Source organism: Aquila chrysaetos, chromosome 3 (assembly GCF_900496995.4).
Source record: "Aquila chrysaetos chrysaetos chromosome 3, bAquChr1.4, whole genome shotgun sequence".
In the NCBI taxonomy this organism is placed as follows: Eukaryota; Metazoa; Chordata; class Aves; order Accipitriformes; family Accipitridae; genus Aquila; species Aquila chrysaetos.
The window spans coordinates 17706784-17729412 of record NC_044006.1 but is presented as its reverse complement, the minus strand read 5'-3'; the positions used below and the strand labels follow the sequence as shown (position 1 = coordinate 17729412).

General features: G+C 41.4%; 1 protein-coding gene across 13 annotated transcripts in view; it reads right to left on the bottom strand.

Moving 5' to 3' along the window:
- The window catches only part of RBM39 (RNA binding motif protein 39), a 32739-nt gene extending 11448 nt beyond the window's left edge, over window positions 1–21291 (bottom strand). For 2 of the 13 annotated variants that reach the window (XR_005932130.1, XR_003922788.2), the window contains exons 1-10: window positions 20976–21291; window positions 17490–17552; window positions 15606–15655; window positions 11982–12176; window positions 6501–6566; window positions 6343–6396; window positions 4772–4889; window positions 3988–4140; window positions 3278–3415; window positions 1006–1071 (exon numbers count right to left, since the gene is read on the bottom strand). Coding sequence is in view for 11 of the 13 variants with exons in the window: in XM_030009877.2 (XP_029865737.1) it covers window positions 1006–1071; window positions 3278–3415; window positions 3988–4140; window positions 4772–4889; window positions 6343–6396; window positions 6501–6566; window positions 11982–12176; window positions 15606–15655; window positions 17490–17540 (891 nt within the window). In the remaining 2 variants the exon portion in view is untranslated. Of the gene's footprint in view, window positions 1–1005; window positions 1072–3277; window positions 3416–3987; window positions 4141–4771; window positions 4890–6342; window positions 6397–6500; window positions 6567–7458; window positions 7836–11981; window positions 12177–15601; window positions 15656–15917; window positions 16275–17194; window positions 17268–17489; window positions 17557–20975 lie in introns of those variants that run through there. The other 11 variants (XM_030009887.2, XM_030009880.2, XM_030009881.2 and 8 more) reach the window with 11 other exon arrangements.
- Window positions 21292–22629: the final 1338 nt, after the last annotated feature.

The following is a 22629-nucleotide window of genomic DNA, read 5'->3' as shown; positions in this document are numbered from 1 at the left end:
TTGGCCACCTGGGCACACTGCTGGCTCACATTCAGCTGGCTGTCAACCAGCACCCCCAGGTCTTTTTCCGCCAGGCAGCTTTCCAGCCACTCTTCCCCAAGCCTGTAGCGCTGCATGGGGTTGTTGTGACCGAAGTGCAGGACCCAGCACTTGGGTCTTGTTGAACCTCGTACAGTTGGCCTTGGCTACCAGCTAAACTTAAATGTGCTACATATTCTCCATTTAAACCAAACGCACACAAGTTTGGATATTTACTTTCTCATATTTAAGTAAGAATATATTTAAATATATATTGTTGTTGAAACTAGAGCATCTACATATTACAATCAATAGAAGTCATGGCTGCCGTCCTCTTTCAACACTTTCCAAGAATGACAATCACCTCCTTTGTAATCTTCTAACTGTCATGCATTTACTGGCTCTTACTAACATATGTTCTGCTTCATGCTGCGTAACATCAAATTAAATATACCAATATTTTGTCAGTGTTAAAACTATCAAATACTAGCTACATAGTTAGTTTGGTTTCATTTGTCTCTAAGTGCCAGAGGTCCCAGTCAAGACTTTTTTTCTCCATGACAAATTGCCAGGTCAGCCAAGAAACCCAAGTTCACAAAATTAGGTTTCTAAGGGTAAAGAGGAAAGATGTTTTCAACTGAAAGTTTTAGCCTCTAAAAACTTATTTCCCCTAAAAAGCTCAAATTCAGTCATTTTCACAGCATTGTGAAAATGTCAGTCTTTACTACTATCTTTGCCTGCAGAAAACAGCATTGCTTTACCAGGCACTGACCAGTGAGTATACTATTCCATTTTAAACATATGCATTGTTCAACCACAACACCCACAAAGAACTGGTAGAAACAAAGAAAAAGGCCATTGTTGCATGTCCTGCAACACAACATTTCTAAGATGAGACTTAACAGTTGATTGCTGAGTAAGCTATACTACTGCATGGGAAGGTTACACTGAGAAATTGTCCAAGAAGTCCGGCAATTCTAGTCATACCGTAATAAATCCATATCCTTTTGAGCGTCCAGTTTCACTATCCATCATCAGCTGAATGCTTTCAATCTAAAAATAGAACAAAGCTATTTATTATCAGACATTTTGCAATAAACCACAAGATATCAAAACAAAACCTGACTGCAACCCTGCCAAATATACATATATGAACGTGAAACCACTATATATATTTTTTTTAATCAGTTCCTCATTCCTTCCTCAAGTCAAAATTAGTGTACAGGCAGCTAGATAGATACTTTGATACTAAAACAGAAGCAGGTAAACAGAAGGGTGATGTGCTTTGAGTCCAGCTACAGGCAGAGGCTTGGTCCTGATGCAACATTCTAGCATACAATAAGTGTGCAGACATCATTAAATACTACCTGAAACATTATAGTCATGGCATCTCATACGCTGAGAAACTCCATTTTATAAGGCAAGAAAAGCAGTTCGCATGACTTTGACCAGGGGCTTTAAGAAAAAGGTGCGTATCTTAATTATTGGCATATGGGAACTCCTAGAAGTTTACAGTTACTGAATTTAAATTGTATTAGTAAGTCATCCATGAGCCCTAAAATAGTGTTGGGAAGAAAGAGCAACACAGAAGGAAGAACTGAGTTTAAGACTGGACTATATGGAATCAGGAGAAGGAAAAAACCTTCACAGCTCTACAAGTAAGCCTCCTAAACTACATTAATCCTACTGCCAGACCTTGAGAGAAAACAAAATAAGAACAGCCACGTGGATTAAAATTTTAAAAATTGCTGCAGTTTTCCAGGCTTTCGCACAACAGAATTAAAGGGATACACATACTGAATCTGAATAAAGCATCTGAAAAGCACTGTTTACAGTATGTACGAGCAGGGTTAATTTCCAAAGACAGTATAAAAAAATATCAATGGACTTGATAATTTGAGGGTTATTTTTTTCCATTAAGCAGCATATTAAGTATATAATTTTCTCCCTACCTAATAATGATATACCCATGATACCTTAGCTAGCACAGTAGGGCTAACATTTATTGTGACTCCACTGTGTCCTGGTTTCAGCTGGGATAGAGTTAATTTTCTTCCTAGTAGCTGGTATAGTGTTATGTTTTGGATTTAGTATGAGAAGAATGTTGATAACACACTGGTGTTTTCAGTTGTTGCTGAGTAGTGTTTATACTAAGTCAAGGACTTTTCAGCTTCTCATGCCCAGCCAACAAGAAGGCTGGAAGGGCACAAGGAGTCGGGAGGGGACACAGCCAGGACAGCTGACCGAAAGTGGCCAAAGGGGTATTCCATACCATGTGACATCATGCCCAGTATATAAACTGGGGGGAGTTGGCCTGTCGGGGGCGGGGGGGGGGGGGGGGGGGGGGGGGTGGATGGCTGCTCAGGAACTGGGCATCAGTCAGCAAGTGGTGATCAACTGCATTGTGCCTCACTTGTTTTGTATATTCTAATTTTATTTATTGTCATTTTATTATTGTTACTAATATCAATATTATTTTTTTCCCCTTCCATCCTATTAAACCATTCTTACCTCAACCTGTAAGTTTTACTTCGCCCCCTAATTCTCTCCCCCATCCCACTGGGTGGGAGGGAAGTGAGTGAGCAGCTGCATGGTGCTTAGTTGCTGGCTGGGGTTAAACCATGACACACTGGAAAAAGCTTCAGATTCGATCTGCTTGCTTCCCCAATACCCCACAAAAACATATTACCATGCCAGAAAGTGGGGCCTAATATCAGGAGTGAAAAGGTGACTGTGTTAGAGCTGTACAGGACACACCACTAGTTCATGGTAGTAACATGAGCTAAAACTTAAGCAAAAATCCTCAGAAACAGATGAAAGTACTAGATTCACAGGGAGCAGAACTCAGACCTGATTCTGTACTTTGTGATTCAACCTGTGAAAGGGGCCCCCATTCGCAATCACATGGTGGGGAAGGTATTTACAAGCTGCAGGAGCAGGATATAAGGTAGGTATTTCTTGTTTGGTTTTTTGTTTGTTTGCTTTGTAATTTTAGGTACTCACTGAATCTCAGCTTTCCTTCATAAGACCTGCCATTCAAAATCACTGGACCACATCACAAATCAAGGTTCCCATTTTTTCTCCAATACTAACGATGTATCTAAAGCCTTGTGGATGTGCAGGCACAGAAGAGCAAGAAAAAGAAACGAACATTTTGCAGGCGTGAAGTTGAATTATTTCCAGAACTGTGAGTGCTCTACAACTAAACTAGGGTTTTCAGATAAACTACAGTAACGCAACATGTCAAATTAAAATTTACCCTCCCAAACGGCTCAAAAATTCCTCGAAGCATATCTTCAGTTATGTTGAAGTGTAATGATCCCACATAGAGCCTCATAGGACCAGCACTGCCCTTCTGCAGATTATTTGCCATTGCTGCTGCTCTGTTCTTCTCTGCCTAAGAAAAGGAAAAAAGAAAAATTCACCCTCTCCAAGAATGTAATAAAAAACCCTAACATAAGCAGTATACATCTACCAGATTAAAACTAACAGAATCACCAAAAGATACAAGCTGTTTTATAATCTGCACACTATCCATCGGACTTTAACTTAAAATCTACAAAATCCAAGACCCTGACCAAGTATAGGGACACAACTTCCAAAAGCCTTCAAACTGAACAACTTCATGCAGAATTCTGGCTTGTATTTACTAAAATAACACTTTAGATTTTACATATGCTGGAAAGCATACCTAATACATGCCACAATTCTGTGACACTACTGCAGTTTCATTATTACTACTTTCTTAACAACTGTATTTTCAAAATGCATTTATATCTCTTTGAATTGCATTGATTTGCTTGTCAACTACAGGAAACAAAAGGTCCGTGTATAATTAGCTTAAATAATCATTCTTGTTAAGGTTTTCCAAACATTCAATGGCAACCAAATTTTCAAACAGCAAGTTTTCCAGCAAGATAAAAGAGGCACTGCTCAACACGAATAAAAATGAGGTTTACAATTCCTCACCTGTGATGCTTGTACTATGATTGGTACACCCAAGACTCTCTGTCCAGTTAGTCCTATTGCCAGAGGCACTGAACTAACATCAACAAATTCTACATAAGCAATTCCTTTTGAACGCCTGGAATTTCTATCCGAAATCATTCGCACATCACGAACCTGAAAGGCAAGTATAGAAATGCTGTAGAGATAAAGGAAAAAAAAACCCCTCAATGCAGTTCATTTCTCAGAAAGGTATAAATAACCAGACAATCATTTGCCAAGCCAATGGCTTTGTAATTATTCTGCAAATCCAGAGTAGCATAAAGCTATCTTAACAAACATATCCCAGAGGAAAGCTAGCATTAAAAGCTGCCATTCACAGGCAAATGTAGTATGCTACAGGAACAAGGGGCAATAGAATACTTGCAGCACTGTAATGCTTTAAGCCAGAACCTTGCAGCTGATGGAACAATTAAAGTTTTTTCAAAATTCAGTTAAATGAATTTTTAAATCACACCATAACTGGCAGACCTATCTGCAGAAGACAAACTTCTGAAAAATGAAGTTGTTTAAATCAGAATTGCATTGCCATGTTTTGCATCACATCACATACTAACAATGAAATCCTGATAAATTACGTTTTCATGTTCAGAACCTTTAAGAATTAGTTGGTAATCACTCATCCCCCACTTTCACCTGTTTAGAAAGCTCCAGAAAGCCACTTGTTTACAATTCTGCAGAATATCAATCCTGTACTAGGACAGCTTGAGGAAGTATTCAGAATCATTTTAACCTCCCTACTAATTACCTTCCCTACTGTTGAGAAAAATTCTTCCAGGTCTCTTGGTCGAATTCTTGCAGCAAGCTGCATGCAGAATACTGTTCGAGCATCCCTCTCTTCAGGGGTAAGATTATCAATAGGTTCTCTGGAAAGAGGAAAGTTCAGTTAAAAAATAATCTGAATTAAGATAACTCATCTCTGGACCACGCATGAAACTTTAAATAATCCATACTTCAAAGTCTGATGGGGAAGAAAAACACCTGCTATATTAAAAAAGGCAGGGTCAAGAACTGAAGGGAATACCCAATATTAATATAATAATAATAAATTTACTTCTTTAACATGACTAAACATCCCATTTCAACTGTAAGCATTAAATATAACTGGAAAATTGTATTTTAAGTACAGAAGCCCCAACTAAACAGAGATGCCATTTTGTTACTCTCCAGAACAGGTAACAGTACCACTAGGGAGCTTGCAGTCAAAAAGTTGAGATGAAAGGACAGGAAAACAAAGGAAAATGGGATTAATTAGCACAAACTAGCTGTCTGAACTCTCAGACTAGTACGAACTTTTTTTCATAGCTTTGCAAACTAAAAATCTTACATCTACCCAGTCACTTCAGAGTCACTACAGCCACTGCATAAACAATACTGACATCTATACAAACAGAATTCCCAGGCCTCATTTTATAGTTTCAACTTGTTAACCCATAAAAAAGTATGAATAGTGAATAATTACTCTCATCCTTGACACCAGAAGCACTACATGAGTTTTATTTCAATACTGATCACTAGCTGAAATTAGATGCATCACTTTTAAGGTGTTAAAGCTTCAAATCTAAAAAAAATTTGACTTGTACTTAAGTACAAGACAGAATTAGCACACTGAATCCTGGACTGAGTTTCCAGTCATGTAATATGTATTTGGATTTTTATAAATATTTTTAAAAAATCACTGGGAATACACAAGAAAAATTTAAGTTAAATTATCTCAGTAAGAGTTTGTTAATAATGAAAAAAACAAAGCAAGATTATTCTCTAAATTAATGCAGTTAAATTTAACCAATCTCATTAGCAGCTATCTAAATCCAATTCCCTTAAATGAGAAGCCTAAGAATGGATAAGCACCTCCTGGATTCAAAGGTACCTGGCTTCTCTACAAATAACACCAATACATACCGAATAGGAAAAAGAAGTATTTGTACAGTACTGTTCCATTCCATACTTAAGATTATTAAGTAAGATTTAGCAGAAAAGCTAGCTAATTTAAATCACAATTAGCAGGAAAAAAATTGGGAATACAGAAACACAAAAAGCCAAGCAAGACAAGTTTTGCAAACTGACATTATTTACAATTGTACACTGTTGGAGGAGGCAGGGAGAGATAGTTTATGACATGGGGAGAAAGCAACATGTTTTTAATGCTCTCCTCTCATGGGCTCTCTAAATGAATTCCAGCATTACTTGTGAGTATAAGCTGGAGAGCAAGTAGCCATGCTTTATTTCACCATTACTTTTCCAACTTCAATTGGAAAAAACAAAAAACAAAAAAACCAACAAACAAACCACCCCACAAACACATGTAAAAATTCCTACCTAACAGGGCTCTTGTCTTTTCTGAAGGGACTTTTGCTTCTGGAGCGTCGTCTGCTATAAAGAGAGATCAAGATGGTAAGAAAGCCTTCAAATATACCAGTCTGATTTTAGACTAAACCTATTAGTGATGCAATAAGAAGTAGAGAAAACTCAGAAACCTTAACTTGATGCTGTGAGGCAGACCAATCTTCCCTCTGATGGCACTGTTGAATTTTGGACCAGAACTATGGCAAAAGCAAAGACAGACATTACTCACCAGAGTACCTGAAATCAAGATTCCCTGTCTGTACTCACATTACATTGCAAGTGGTCACCCACCCTCGCACCTGAACTTGTAAACATTTTCCATTAGCAGCACCCATAGCATGCAAAAGCTACGTGCAGCACTCCAAACCATAAGGCACAGAATATGCTCCCTGCTCAGTTTCATCTGCATTGCAGAATCCCAGAATATACAGGACTCCAAGGAAGAACTGAATCATGAGCCAGCCAGACACGGCACTTTTGTATGGGCAAAATGTTCTGAGCTACAGTTACTGTTGTAATCTTCTTGATGTGTTTTTTGTCCACATGCATATTCTACCTACTGATGACTGCAAAGCAGTACCTTAAGGGCCTGGAATTCAGCCTCAGAGTTTTGAGCAAAGTGGTGCTGGCAGGACTATTTGCTCAAGTCTAACATTTTTAAACTGAAAGTTTCATGAAATTTAAGGTGCAAGTGGAAACCAAAGTAGCTCCCTGCAGACACCTGCAAGGGGCACATTGACTAATGTTGTCTCAGCACTCTGAAGTGCTACGAATATGTAAATGCAGCTTCCTTTAAGTAAAGCTCTCAATGGACATCAAAACACAGAACCATTTAAGCCAGCAGTTAGCCTTATATAGACATGCCACCACAGAAGGAATCCAATCTCTTGGCTGAATCTAATTTTAGTTCTCCAGGCTTCACAGAGGCTGTTGGAAATGGCAATCTGCCCATCGCTTCCATGTTAAGGACAGTCCTCTTGCTAGTTATTGTGGCACAGGGTAACAGACTGTGACATGAATAGTAAGATTCATCCTATCATGTTCTCCCTGAACTTGATCTCCTTGTAGATACAAGGCAAAGAACAACACCTGTTAGCGTTCTTCCTGTATATCCACCGAACGGCAGAGGCACTGCTGCACAGACTGAATGCTAGGGGGTTTGTCTTTCCATCTGCACAGAATTGATTCTTTCTGCTGTGGCTATAAATTGATGTGAAAACACCCTGAAAGACACAGCATTCTGGAGACATTAAGTACTCTTTCACTAAATCCATTTAGCCAACCAATTTGTCTGATAAACATCTTCTTGCTACTCAGTGGAGCAGTAATGCTTATAGTTAAACTCAGCATCCACAACAAGGAGGAGGATGCTTTTAAACGTGTCATGACACAGGTGGAAGTAGTGGGACAAGATCCAAAACCGTGCTGGCCAGGTTAAAGCAAGGGAAATATGGCCCTGTATAACACTGGAAAAAAATAAAGAAAAAAGATCATTTAGAAACTACTTATTAAGAAAAAATAACTACTTATTAAGAGAAAACAAGACATAAAACACAGGCACATGTAGAGATGAGATCACTATTGATCAAAAACGGACTTATTTTTTTGCCTAGGATAAATTACTCCACTTCCTACTCAAGTTCAGAAAAATGACTGCCGAGAGCATCCATTCAGGTTCTACAATGTCTATGACACATACTGCCAAAAGCTGCATCTGGCAATGTTGGTACCAATTCCAGACACTGGCTTCTTATCAGAGATGGGATTACCTTGCATCTTCATACCTCCTGATGTAGAACATGGTGTTCTCCATTTCAATTCAAATGCAGCAAGACAAACCAATTTCAGTGACTCCAAAATATTAACATGCAGACCAACTAAATTATGGTCAATAATCAAGACCATGAGTTTTTAAGGAAAAGGTGAAAGAAATGTTTTAAGTGTTTGTGTAAACCTAATGAAAAAAACCTGAGAAAATACACAGTAACAGTTTTCAAATACATGCACAACTTCCAAGGGGGGGGAAAAAAAAAAGCGCCCCACACAACTCCAAAAATCTCTTTTTCATTTTCACTCTTGACAAATAAGTAGTATCTTATTTACATGACTACATGGGAGCAACATTCAAAATCCCCAGCAAACTAAAGCCGTAACAGACCACTGGAACGGACTGAGGAGAAAGCTGCCTGGTCAAGATGACGGCCAAAGTTAGCTTCTTAAGATCCTTTTTCAACAGTATTTTGCTGGATGCATTTCTTTGGATTTTTCTAAGGAGACTTGCTTGTACAGCTGTAGATCTCAGGGGGATTTTCTTCTTTCCTTCTACTGCCTAAGAACTCTTTGCAACTGTTGCCCAGTTCCCGCTATCATGTATGGAAGCACCAAGTCACACACAATTTATGTCTGGGGGTTACCTTCTTCATAAACCAAATGCACTAAGTCCTGTATATAGCCAGAGCACAGCTAGGTACATGTTGTCCTAAACCTACAGGATGCCACATGGCCCAAGAACAATACTCAGGTCAGAAGACAGCCAGTAAAATACCAGCTTTCACCTGCTCAGTCATATCCAAGACTCCACTAAAAGAGTCTGAGACAAGGCAAGCTTTAGCAAACAAAGTCCAGGAGAATCACGATGAACTTTCAGTCCTCACAGAATAACCCTGTTTTCCCAGCAGCTTTGCCCAAATTCTTGGTTCCAGAATAGCAACAGGACAGTCTAAGGGACTTGTACTGTACGTTAGCAGTAGTTGGGATTTGTCAGACAGATGTCTAAGCAAGAATACTTGGTCAAGTCCTTTCTCCTAAGAGACCTAATAACTGTAAAACACTTAAGGGGCAAGATATGCAAGACGAGTAACATTAAAAAACCCTGAGAACACTAAGCAATGCAAGCCAGTCACCCAATTTTAAAAAATCAAAACATTTCATTACTATCTTATGCTTAAGTATGACATATTCAAAGTCCTCAGGTTCTCCGTGGCACACTTCTCCTTTTCCTTCAGAATTACCTATACTAGACTTTGTCTTCTCAGTATTGCAGAGACGCAAATTTAAAAAAAAAAAAAAAGGAAAGAAAAAAACAGCCACAAAGCATTTGAACTAGATATTGCAGTCAGCTACAACCCTGCCTGCAGTAACACCAACTCAGAACTGTCTGAACAGTCCCACAAGATGAGATTCCAGATTCAAATTCTCCAGCCAAGAGCATTTGGGTAGTTACTTTTGAAATACTAAGCTGATGGCACTGCTACAGAGACAGTTTCTTCATATGGAAGCACCATTTTTGATAGATCCAAAGGTATCTGATCCAAAGGAGTCCGGTGATGCAGGAGGCTTCACCTCCGGAACTTGCGTTTCCCTGGAAGTCAGCACCTGTTATGCAGCTTTTAAAGGGAAGTATCTGCATTGAAGAGTCCTGAACAGGAAATGAAGAGTTCTTCTCCCTCGTATCTTCTGAGGTCCTTCTCTTTCACAACTTCTGAGCCAAAACTAGAATTTTGGAATTACATTAGCATGTGTGTCACTTCAACAGCATCATCCATGACCTGCAAGTGAACGACAGTCAACTACTGGCTACAGAGCAGTCAGTACCAATGCCTCTGGGATGTACATAGTTGTTCTATACCAGTCTTCTACTAAACTATTTTAAACGCTAAACTTCTACTTGGTTAAGTGAAAGCAACAATTCAGCAACTGAAGCAGAGAACACAACGCTGCCAAACCAATAAGCACAACCTCGTATCCTCAGGGGATACTAGATTATCTCGCTTTTTTGTTCACTGTCTCTCAATACCAGAGAAATTGCCCAGAACAGCTATGGGAAAGCATCAGAACAATCGAAAAGACCCCTCGCAATCATTTACCTTACTGGCACAACATATTGTGGATGCATTAAAACAGGCATGGGTTATTGTAGTAACAGCCACATTTTCAACCTCTACTTGAGAAAATTATTTTGGAAGACCAGAACAATGAAACTCCCAAATTTCTCCAGGTGAAGAACCTCCTCACCCAGCGATGACAGGAAAAACAAAGAACAAAACCCTCTGATGCAGCTAGGAAAATGCAGCAACTCCCAACCAAGTGATGAGATCAAGGACACCCTCTCCACACACCACCACGTTGGAGGTGAGAAGACTGGCAGGCTCTACATATGGAAGGCTGAAGATCTTGATCAAGGTCCTCTGTTTATGAGGCAGTCTATAGCCACAACAGTGGCACTGGCACAACCCAACAAGCTACTGTAATGTTACAGGTGCCAAAGAGCTGTAGAAAACATGCCAACTGCGCACAGCTGAAATCTTCAGAGCTGAAGCCCAGAGCAGCTTTACAGAGGCTCTGACAGGCCTGATACTTGAGACAAAGTAAAAGCAGGGCTGATGTGCTCTATGATCCCCAAGTACACAGGACTGATGGAAGCACAGGATGCCACTGCATCTTAGCAGAGCCAGGAGCTGCAATACGGTTTCATTATGAAAATGCCAACATCCAGGTGACTTAGTGCAAAATGAGACCCTGAGACCTCAGCCATTTTTTGTTTGCATTCCAAGAGTACCAAAAGGAATGCGTTCCCTGGATTAGGACCCAGCCACCGAGAAAAACATTCACGTGCAGAAAACCTTACAAGCCTGCAATTTATCAGAAGGTAAACACTGTCTTCCCAAACATCTTGAGAGAGATTTCTCCACTGCAGGTGACATTACATGTCACACTAAAAAAATACACCCTTTTCAAATACCTGCTTCTGATACGATCTTGCATTCTGAGATTTGACAACAGTTGAGATGAGACCCAGACAAAAGCAGTACAAACAGCAGCCTCGGGTAATCAATGAAAGCCAAGCATACAGCCCAGTTCTCACTGTCTTTCCACTTCTTTGAAGGCAAAAAGAGGTGATGATGAGCAAAGGGGAGGGCAAGAATACAAAACAGCAGAAACATAGAATAAATATGTATGAAAAGATACTTTTTGAGAAATTATTTACAAATGTCAGGAACTACCTATAGCAGAAGTTTTATCAAGCCAAAGATCCAAGAGGAACTGAAGAATTCTTCCACAGCCTCTAAACAAGTTTGAGAAAAAGCAGGGCAAATATGCAATGCATGGGCATTACTAAGACAAGACGCTTCCAGTTTGGATGCATAAGCACAGGAAGTGTTTATGCAGTAAGTGTTTAAGAGTAGCAACCAAGTAAAAACCTTTAGTAATAGAAGCAAAAGGCTGTATGAGCCTGTAACCAAAGTCATAGACCACTATTCATTTTTTGACAGTTAAACCATCAGGTTCATATACTGAAGACAGTTGGGACACATAGAAAACTCGCTCATTATTTTAACTTTGTGATAAACTTTGTTTTCCAGTCAGTTGTACACATTCTTTCACTTGCTTTTGCATTTTTCTGCGCTCGGGTAAGAATGAAAACTAGAAGGAGGAACTGGATTATGTTACTGTCCTCCTCTTTTTCACTCCATATTTATTGACACTCTACAACCTTAACCTCTCACCTTTTTTTTGAGATGATTAGGGACCAATTTAGAAAGCAGAGAGTGAAACTTTAAGCTTCCACATCATACACTGAAGCAGCACACATGCAACTCTACATAACCTACTAGGGACTTCTATAGCGGCCTCTGAATCTGCGGTCTCTACTTCTAGAACGGCTGCGTCTGCGTTCTTTGCTTCTGCTCCGTTTCCTTTCCCGGCTTCTGCTCTTCTTCCTTTCCCGATCTCGGCTCCGTTTGCGTTCCTTACTTCTGCTCCTCTTCCTGTCATGGCTTCGACTTCGGCTCTTGCTCTTTTTTCTCCTGAGAAGGAAAAATACAGCTTTTGTTACACACATTCAGTGTTATTTACATCACATTCCATAGTTCCTCTAACCTGATGTCACAGACATTGGTATTTATACATATTTACTTTGTTAAATGGGTGGTTAAGCATGTCAGCAATCTTTTAAAATTTATCATGAGCGACATAAAGTGCTCCAAAGCACTTCTTTATTTTAAATTTTGTAATCACTAAGGAATGCTTCAAGGAAGACTAAAAGGACTGAAAAAATATTTCCTGCATTAGGTCTAGTATATACTAAATGCAGTACTTCATGTCTCTTTCAAACATAAATACACCATCAAGATGCTAAAAATAAATTTTATTTTTACAGCAAAGTAAAACAAAACACAACAAAAATAGAAAGGAAGAGGCAAGTCTGAGGGAAAGGAAGGCGGTTTTCTCTTGATACTCCCTGCCATCAGTCATAACACAGTGCCTAAGAGTTTTGCTTCCTACTTGCTACTCCCACTCAGAAGTCACTTGCTTTAAGTCTGCGGCCCTTACAGGTTTGGGGCAAACTGCAGAGCTTCATAATTTTAACCATTTACTTAGAAAATTTAAACTTTTAAAATCTGTAAGTCAATTATACCTCATATTTGAAAACCAGTGAGCCACTGTTCCATTCTTGGCAGACTACTTTTGGGTTATTTGCAATTTTTTTTCCCCTCTATCTCAGTCTCAGACCATAAAAACTTAGTCTCCTAGTTTTTAAAATATGTACATATGTATATATAACACGTTAAGCAGATGCTCAAGCAATTACTTAAGTCAGTAATTTACCTCAAACTAAATTTTGCGAATAACCAACTTTGCTGCTAAACTTTCAAAATTCAAAACATCCTTTGCTATTGAATTTTTCCTCTCCTCCTTTTGGGTCTTCTGATTACATACACCATCTTTTTTCAAAATGGTCACTCATACATTTAAAAACTTTGTATGCCACCACCTTTTTAAAAAAGTTCATCCCTGCTACTTTCTACAGCCACGTGTAAACAAGTCAATTACTAAAGTAAAAAATCTCTCAGCTACCACATCTGAGTCTAATCATCACTAGCAGCTTTTGCTCTCCAATCTCCACTTAGGACAACCCATTAAAACTATCTTAGTATTTATCTCTTAAGAGAAACATTTTGTGATTTGGTTCTAAAAACTAGAATATTCCATTTTCACTTGATTATTTATCTACAATACTCCATCAGTTTCTCTAATATTTTTGTATGGACAGAGAAGCTGCTGTGTCAAAACCTGATTTTCAGAAGCTTCACAATCTCTGATAAGATGACACCATCCAGAATGATCTGCACCAGCATCACTTAACCCCACTTCCTACTGTAATGCAGTCTGTGACAGTTGGGCACACATAGTCTCTCCCACCTAGGATCCATCACTTACCAATATTTCCCTAAGTTAAAACCCTCAAACACTCATTATCGCAATAGTTCTGAAAAATACTACCTGTAGCTCAATATACTGGCCAGTACTAGTAACTAATAACTGCAGCTAGTCTTCAATAAAAATAGCAACTATTCACTATCCAACTGTAAGCTGAACCCTCTTTGCATGCAAAGATTCCCAATAGTCAAGATCTGCGTTCCGCCTTCCCACCATGATTAAACTGGACATACAGTACAGACATCTAGTAAAACTGCAGATTCTTAATCCTTCCAATTTCTAAACCAGCTGCACACAGAATCTAGTATTTTTTAGTTGTTGATGTTTGCCTATATACACTTCAGTCTTCAGCAACAAAGTACACTGTCACAAATCATATACAAAACAGGTGAACAACAGCTGTATGGAATCAAAATTCTGGGACAAAAACTACATACTATCAGAGAACTGCAGTACAAGAATAACTAACCTTCTAGCAATTGCTAACTCGAAAACTGAAATGGGGAGACACCACAGGAGCAACGTTTCTGAACAGACATGAGGGTACAATGAGGAATGCAGAAAAAGAGGTGAAACTCCACACAACAAACACCACTGCAAAAATAACAGCAGCAAAACACCTTGACTTTCTTCTATTTTACAGTAATACAATTTTTTTTCTTCTAAACTTAGTTTACTGTTCTTCTGAATTAGAAATACAAACTCAGAGCATATAGGTCCAAAATGAAAATGGGACCATGGGCAGAAATATAGCAAATGTTATTGCTTTAGTCTTAAAGACATTACAGCAGCTAAGGACATGAACTGAAATACATTCTAGTATTCTCATCATTCTACCACGAACCAAAGTCAGAACCAATTCTAAAATGTAAATACCACCACTTCTCTTTCAGATCCCAGTTTATACTTTGAGACTAGCCATCCAAACAAAAGCAGGGTTTTACACGCCATGTGTATATATTTTAAAGCAATAAAAATTCAGAACTTAAAAATATTGGGAGCAGCTGCTTTTGATGGGGTTTTAGAAGTCTCAGTATTTAGCACGAGAATGATGTTCACAGTGTTGTCTAGAACGCAGATATAAGGTGTAATCAATTTTAGATTATTAGATTCCAATATAAGTCTGATGCTGGAATTGGACTTCTCATTTCCCAAATATTTATACACCTGGAAAGAAACATTCTTTGGATGTCTTCAGCATTTCATCTGTATGATTTCAGAAGATGATAACAGCATACATGCTGACTTCTTAAGTTAGCTGTATATTACAAAAATGGCACTGGTTACTGTTTACTCAACTATCAAATCCATAATTATTCTTCCTACATCAACTATCTCATCACCAAATGATGCTTGTAAGGGAAGGAATTTATTTTACAGACTTAAAAACCTTCCATTTATTTGGGGTATTTGAGAGACTCTATTATGCAAGGCATTTTTCTTCAAATTTCTGATTTAATTCCAGTCTGTTTGGGTCATCAGCAGGTGTTCAGACCCTGGAATTATGCTTCCTGAAGAAGGCGGGCTCCTACTTTAGTTCTTTAAAAAGGTTATAGTATAATTGTATAAAGTTTAGATTAGAAACCAAAAAATTTAGAAATTTTCAAAGCAGTGCAGGGGATAGAAGCACCCTAAACCTTTTCAAAAAAGCCCTGGTATCTTTAAATGCTTTCAACTGTTCCAAATCACATAAAATTCTACACCAAATGCATTTTTAAAATGCAAAATCCATTGCATTGCTGAAACAACAACAAAGAAATTAAATATGCTGAACCTACCAAGTCTGTATTTTTATTCAATGCTAACATTAAATGTTCCTACAACTTTGATGACATCAGTGACAAGGGCGTAACTACATTTGTAACCTAAAGAAAATTTCATAATTGCTTTAGTTGCAGCAATTGCAAATATCAAGCTTTTCCATTTTACTTCCCTAAACACTACTCACATGCATTCAGAAGTTTACAAAAATCAGCAGCCTCCCCCCAAATGTAGAGAATTGAGAAAATACTTACTTCTTGCTGCGTTCTTCATGGCCATTGGCACTGCTCAATTTGTTCTCATCCTAAGCAGGGTTGATAGAAGAACATCGTGAGGACGAAGCGGAAACATTTCAAGTGGTCAAAGGGTAATGGGAATAGGAATAAGAAAATACAAAACAAAAATTTTAATACTAAATTACTTGTTTACAGTTTAATGTGGAAAGCTTTAGAAAATTTAGGTAGGCATGTTTAACCACTTTGCTGTTTAAATTTAAGTCATACAATTATAAAATACAAGATTTACATCATTTAAAAGTATATATTAAATTGTAGATACTTCCTTACATGCTTTAGAGAGCAAGTTATCCTGCAGAATTCAGCACTCAAGTGGTTAAATGTTATTTCTATAAAATGTAAGAGGAAGTTTCAGGTTTGTGTGCCCCTTTGATCAGTACCAAGGCTATATCTCTGCCTAAGCCCCAGTGGCTACGCTAGCAGCCAGCCACTATGGATTTCCTGTGACGGATGCCATTCCCGAGATCTTCGCTCATTTTCGTTGAAGGGTTGTAAGAGCTTGATGTCACCTCTGTCACACATCTCGCCCTGAAGCAAACAGGGATTCACACTGCTTTAGTAACGTCGACTCCCAAGAAAGTCATCAATAATCCACCAGTCCAGCCTAAACATTCCCTATTTCCATACCTGTTTACATGGAAAATATCCATGTTAAACCAGGACACAAGAATTTTAACATAACAATTTACAAATGTCTCTTCAAGATTTTAATGTAACTGCTAAATATTACATAAACTAAATATACCACTTAAAACTTACAAGTGCTCATCCAAAATTCATGACATGGTTGTAATAAACACTGCAGAATAGACTAACAATAGCTGCTATATAATTTATATACTTGCTTTACAGTTTAATCACATCAGTTACATCAAAAGTACAATTCCTAAGCAACTTAATATACATTTCTTGTGAAACCAGTGCTAAAGCATGCATAAAGTTAACACTTCACCACCATTTGGTGAAAACCAAAAAAAGACAGTATTCATTTGCTGCTGGTTTAGGTAAAAGACATCACTACACTAACTGATAAAAATTTTGCATAAAAATTGACATTTCCTAATTAAACAACTAGGACAGAAGAATACAAGAGCTTCTTTTAGAACGGCACTGCAGACTGTGATACTGTCTTTTACTTGCTAAGAACATTCTATTCAGGGATCCAAGAATTTCCGCAAATTCGTTCACTCAGCAATAGATTTCCATCTGCCCTGTTAAAAGATTAACCACCACCAGTCTTCTGCATTAAAAGCAAGTCTCTCTTCTTGCACTGAGCAGACTGTTCAAATATTTACTTGCCATGGGACTGGTGAAAAGGTTATTCTTGGAACCCTGCTGTTTTCCCAAACCACTGCATTCACCTTGTTGCTATACCAAACTGGACCTGGTAATTTTAGGAGAGGTTTTTGGTTTCTTGGTTTTGGTTTTTTGTTAGTTTGTTTGTTTTGGGCTTTTTTGTTTGGTTGGTTTTGGGTTTTTGTTTTTGGTTTGTTTTTTTTTTTAAACCTAGGGGACCACGGTACAGCGATACGTCACTCAATTACTACCTTATGATTGACAGTTCACACTGGAATCAAAGGTGAATTCATGGGAGTAGAGGTGAGATATCGTTAGGCAAGTCTACAAAGAGAGATAGATGGGCATTTATTCATCACGCTGAAGTGAAACTACTGCACAATATAATTACATTAACAGTATATATTTACTTGTAAGTTACACGTAATGCATCTCCAATAAGATAAATCATGAGGGCTCCAGGGATGTTAGTTTACAGTTCAGCAGTAGTTTCATGAATAATGCTAAATTAAGGTAAACAGGACCTCACTGGCACAATTTTCTCACCTTCTTGTAAGGAGCTTCAAGCATTGCTTCAATATCAATATCATCAGCCATTTTTCAGGACACCTGAAAGAAGAAGCAAAATCCACCTGAGATGCAAAACATTCTTGGACTTTATATTCCAAAGGCTTTTGCTTAAGAGGCCATCACTGCATTGGCTCAAATTCAGAGAGCAGCATCTCAGAAGACACTTCCAAAAAGAACTGGAATGAAGCTCTGCTGAGTGAGATGATAAAGAACGTGACACAAAGCAACTACAGCTGCGAACAACAAAATGCTACTGAACACAATTAGCCAGTGGAAACCCCAGAGGTATTCCACCTATTTCTTTCAAAACAAAGAGCACAGATTATTTATGATACAGAAACACAGGTCTAGTGGCCATCTTGAGAAGTACTAGAGCTTCACGAAAGGACCCCAGAGAGACATGTGAAGAACACAGAACAAACATTCAGGCAAACCTGTTCACAGCTTCCTACATTTGCTACCATCACATTTACTAATCTGAAGACTTACAAGTGAACACCATGGTCCTTTCAGAAATGCGGCCTCCTGCATAATGGGGGCCACAGAAGAAACAGTTATCATTCAAGCATTAAGAGCTACTAAAGCATACACAAGATCCACCCAGTCTGGAACTTCACGTTTCAGACAAAAAAGATCCACCATGCCACATAGCACTAGTCACCACAAACTTTTTTTTTTTTTTTTTTTAAATTGTGGCTCTTATTTTTCAACTTCAACCCCCTCATGTAATTTTGTGTTTATTATACTCTGACTCCCTTTAAGATTCGACTTCCTTTCCCTATGCAGGTATGCTATTAAGAACTTCAAGACACTCTGCACTGAAGTCTACAGACTCAACCTGCTCAAATCTCTTTATAAAACAGCTTCCCTCCTTTTTCTTTCTTAAGCTCAAAAATGGCCAGGCCTCTAGATCCAAATCAGATAGCCTAAGAGTGAAGATTTTCCTGCACATGTGCCATAAAATGGATTTTTAATCATACAGGTTAATTCTTGCACCTTGGTTACAGGCATTGCTGCAGGAACTGTGCTGTCCAGAGACTTGGCCAGCATAATGAAATCGCTCCAACATTTCAAGATCCTTTAAGCTGTTCATTCATAACCAAGAACATTATACCAGAGCTGTATAACATGTAAGAATCAAGTCCCTCCCCCACCCACATCTGATCATCACCCATTAATACAATCCTTTAGCAATATCAAAGCACTGGAAGTGCACATTCAACTACTTAACCAAGGCACACTAACCTCATTTTCAAGAGGTGGTAACTCTTGGGTTATAGTGCTATCACTTACAAATATGATCAGCCTTAGCTTACGTGTAATGGCTCAATTTTACTTTTTACTAGAGTATTTACATTCAGCTTTTTAAGTCATCTACATACATGCATATGATTTAATTCACCACTGCTCTACCAGTATTTGCTATGAACTGAATGTTGTGTGTTCTTTACATGCCTCTCCTGGGTCCTCTGGTAGATCAGTATTATTAAGGACCACGAAAAAGCACCAGGCCAAACCCAGGATTCTACAAGAAAATTCCCACCAGTGACAACTCCCACCCACAATTACATTTTCATGTGTGTAATTTAGCTAACATATCCAGCTACACCTGGGGTGGAATTCTTCATCCTGAAGAGAGGCAGCCAAAGGGGGAGTGAATGGGGACCATAACAGAGACCACCAAATCATGAGTGGTATGGAAAAGTGAATGGGGAATGACTATTACTGCATTCACCCAAATAACAAAAGTGAATGAACTATCATTCAGTGGGTTCAAAACAAAGGTCCTTATTCACACAGCATTTAGCCATTGAATTCACTGCTACAGAGCGCTGTGGATGCTAACAAAGAAAAAAACACATGCAGTGTTCAAAAAACCCAAAACAAATAAGCATGAAAGTTTACAGAAAAAGCTTTTCATTAAACAAAGACATGCCTTGTGACCCTGAACCACAACTAGCTGACGACTAAGAGCACACAGAGAGTATCACTGTACGATCGCCCTGTTTCTTAGTCATTTGCTGTTGGCTGCCATCACAGGTGACATCCCGAGTTACATGGACCTTTGGTCTCACCCCATGCAACCTGTGCCCTTTGTACTCTGTACAAAATAATTTCATTGGTATAATACCATGTTTTTTATCAAAATACCTTCTGTTCACATAACACAGACCTACTACCGACTTTGCAATTCAGGTAACGCATATGACGACGCTAGATATAAAGTTATTGTTCTTTAAAAAAAATCACAAATAGAAGACCTTATTAACTTCAAATGAGTAAAAAATCATGACAGATTCTCAAATATCTTGCATTAAACACTGAAGAAGCTCAAAATAGTTTTCATAAAAGCCTTTCAGCCTGCTCAAAAAAAGCTGTATATGCCTGACATCTCCGTAGAGAACAAAACACACCACCACCAAACCCAAAACATCAAAACAAACAAGGCAAACAAGAAATGAACTACACTTGAAACTTTGTGGGTCCACAGAAAACCTAAAGGGACATGAAATTTACTGCTACTGATCTAGCCAGTATTGTGAAGGCAGATTCCATCTCTTTTTGCTGTATTATATCACATAAAAAGAGTTTAAAGAGGTCCTCTCCCAGAAATTTGCTTTGGAAATTCCAACAAACGACAACTCCACTCTCGCTTTGCAACCAGCCTCCTGGAAAAGCGTCTGGAAGGTTTAGGGAGAACGTCGACACTTCGAGAGGGAAGCTCAGCTTGCAGTGCCAGAAGCACCTCTGCTCAGCGGCCTCCGACCCGCAGTCCTCCGCACACTCCCCAGGCGGTCGGAACGTAGTGAGCTCGGGTTCTCCAACACACCGCTGCGCCAGAACCCACCCACCCCGTTCCGCCGGGGCTCCCCACCCGCTCCCAGCACCGCCCCTCACCCGCGCCCTCCGGAGGCCTTCAGCCCCTGCGCGCCCCGCCCAAGCGCCGTCCACCGAGCCCCAAGAGCCGCTCTCCCGCGGTGGCCCAGCACCCTCCCTTCATTCCCCGCCCCGCCTCCCAACGTACACAGTCCCGGAGCCGCTCCCCGCCGCTCCGCCTGGGCCCTGCCGGCGGCGACTACAGGGCCGGACCCCCGCGCCGGTGGGGGCCAGTCGCTCCGCACAGCGCCATCGTGGGGGGAGCCCGGGAGGGACAGCGCCGCGGCGGGGACAGCCGGACCCGCCCGCGACGTGGTCACAGAACAGCTCAACCCTGCTCGGCCGGCCCGCGGCCTCGGGGTGGGGGCAGCCTATCGGGCGCTCCGGCCCCGGAGAAGCGCTTAGGCGGCCACCAGCGGGGAGGCCGGCGGCAGCCGCCGCCGAGGACGAGGCCGCCCCACCGGGGAGCGGCGACCATGGCGGCGGGAGAGGTGCGGGCCGCCCACAGGCCAGGGCCGCAGCGCTCCGCGGGCCGGGCCGCGGCTCGCCCGGCGGCGGGGTCCGGCCCCCCGCCCGGCAGTTTACCTGCGCCGCGGGCGTGTGCTGTCCTCGCTCGGGCGCCCGAGGTCCAGCGGCGGCAGCGGCGGCTCCCGGTCCCGGCGCTGGCTGCGCTGACGGTGGGGGATGGGCCCGAGGACTCAGGAGTCCCTCTCCAGGAGTCTAAACCTCAGATGGACGGCGCCGCTCGGCCGGCCCCAGGGCGGCAGGCGGCGAGGGGCAGCGCGACCGTGGCGGGCGGTCCCCGGACCCGGGCTGGGCCCCGGCTCTAGCACCGGCGGCTGCTCCCCGAAATGGCGCCCGCCGCGTCTCGCTGCTCGCAGGCTCCGCACACGGCACGGGGGCGCCCAGCACCCGGCGCAGGGGCTCTCGCGAGACACAGGCCCAGACAAGGCCCCGCGTACCCGCGCCCGCCGCCTCTCGCGAGACATCGCGCCCGGAAGCGGCGGCTCAAGCGCTCGCGAGACTTGGGCGGACGGGCGGGGCCGTCACGCGTCTTCGGTGTCTCGCGAGAGCACGCGCGCCCGCCCGCCTGGGGCACGGCGGGAGGGTCAAAGGTGAGCGGCGGGGGCTCAGCCCTCGGGCCCGCCAGCCCCGTTCCGGGCAGGGTTGGGGTGCTGCGGCCTGCACTCCCCGCCCCCGGGCGCCTCCGCGGAGCTGTGCGGGACCCCGGGCGCCCTCTTGCAGCCGGCGCGGGGCAGCGGGTGCGTCTTGTGTCCGAGAGCCCAGTGCGGGCCTGTGGGCTGGGAGCCTCCGTTCCTTTTTTGGCTCGGGAACAGTCGTGTCCTGGATCCCTCGGGGCCTTCCTGGGGGCTGGAGCCTTAGCACTGCGCCCCGTCATCACCAGCTCTTGCCTCTGGCAAACTTGCCGCACCTCCTCCTTTCTCGTGGTTGTACTCTGCCGTGCACCCCAGTCCCTCTCCTGGCCACATACGGGTGTCTTGTCCAGGTTAGGTGTTTTTGCAATGGAAAGCGTTATTTTTTTTTCCTTCTCCTTGAGCACCATGTAACCATAAGTGGGTTTATAGTCTCTTAGCTCCAAAAGCTGTGTTAGTTCTTTAAATGCTTACTGTACTATACAGTTACTGGAATAACAGGAGTGTATCTTGTGTAGACAAGCCATTTAACACCTGTGTCCAAATTTCTACCCACATCTGTTACATCAAATAACTTTGTGCTTGCTGTAAAAGAAAACTAACACCTCTCTTGAGATCCCAGTTGACCCTTAACGCTAACATTTCCAGCATAAGCACAACATCTTGGGTGGCACGGCCAAGTGAGAATCGTGTTGGGGACCTCATGCCAGCAGAGGGAAGCCTGTTGCCTTTTCGACAGGGGAAAAGAAGGAAACTGTTGTGACAAACGCACAATGTGTGTAAGTCATGTTGAGGTTGGGAAGTCCCTGAGCTGCTGATGCTGGAGCCTGAGAGCACAGGAGGAAGCATCATACATGCTCACCTTGTTGAAATACTTTTATCTTGTCATGGGCCAAATGGATGATGGTCTGGGGTAGCGTTAAAGATTTCCTGTTTCAAGCTTGTTATTTATTGTAGGAGAGAGGGATAGAGAAGATTAGGTCATAGATTGGGCAAGGGGGAGTGAAATTGTTTGTGTTCCTTCGCGACTGGTTCTTCTGACGTGATGATTTAACAGCGCCTGTGGTCTGACCTTCCTCGCTTCT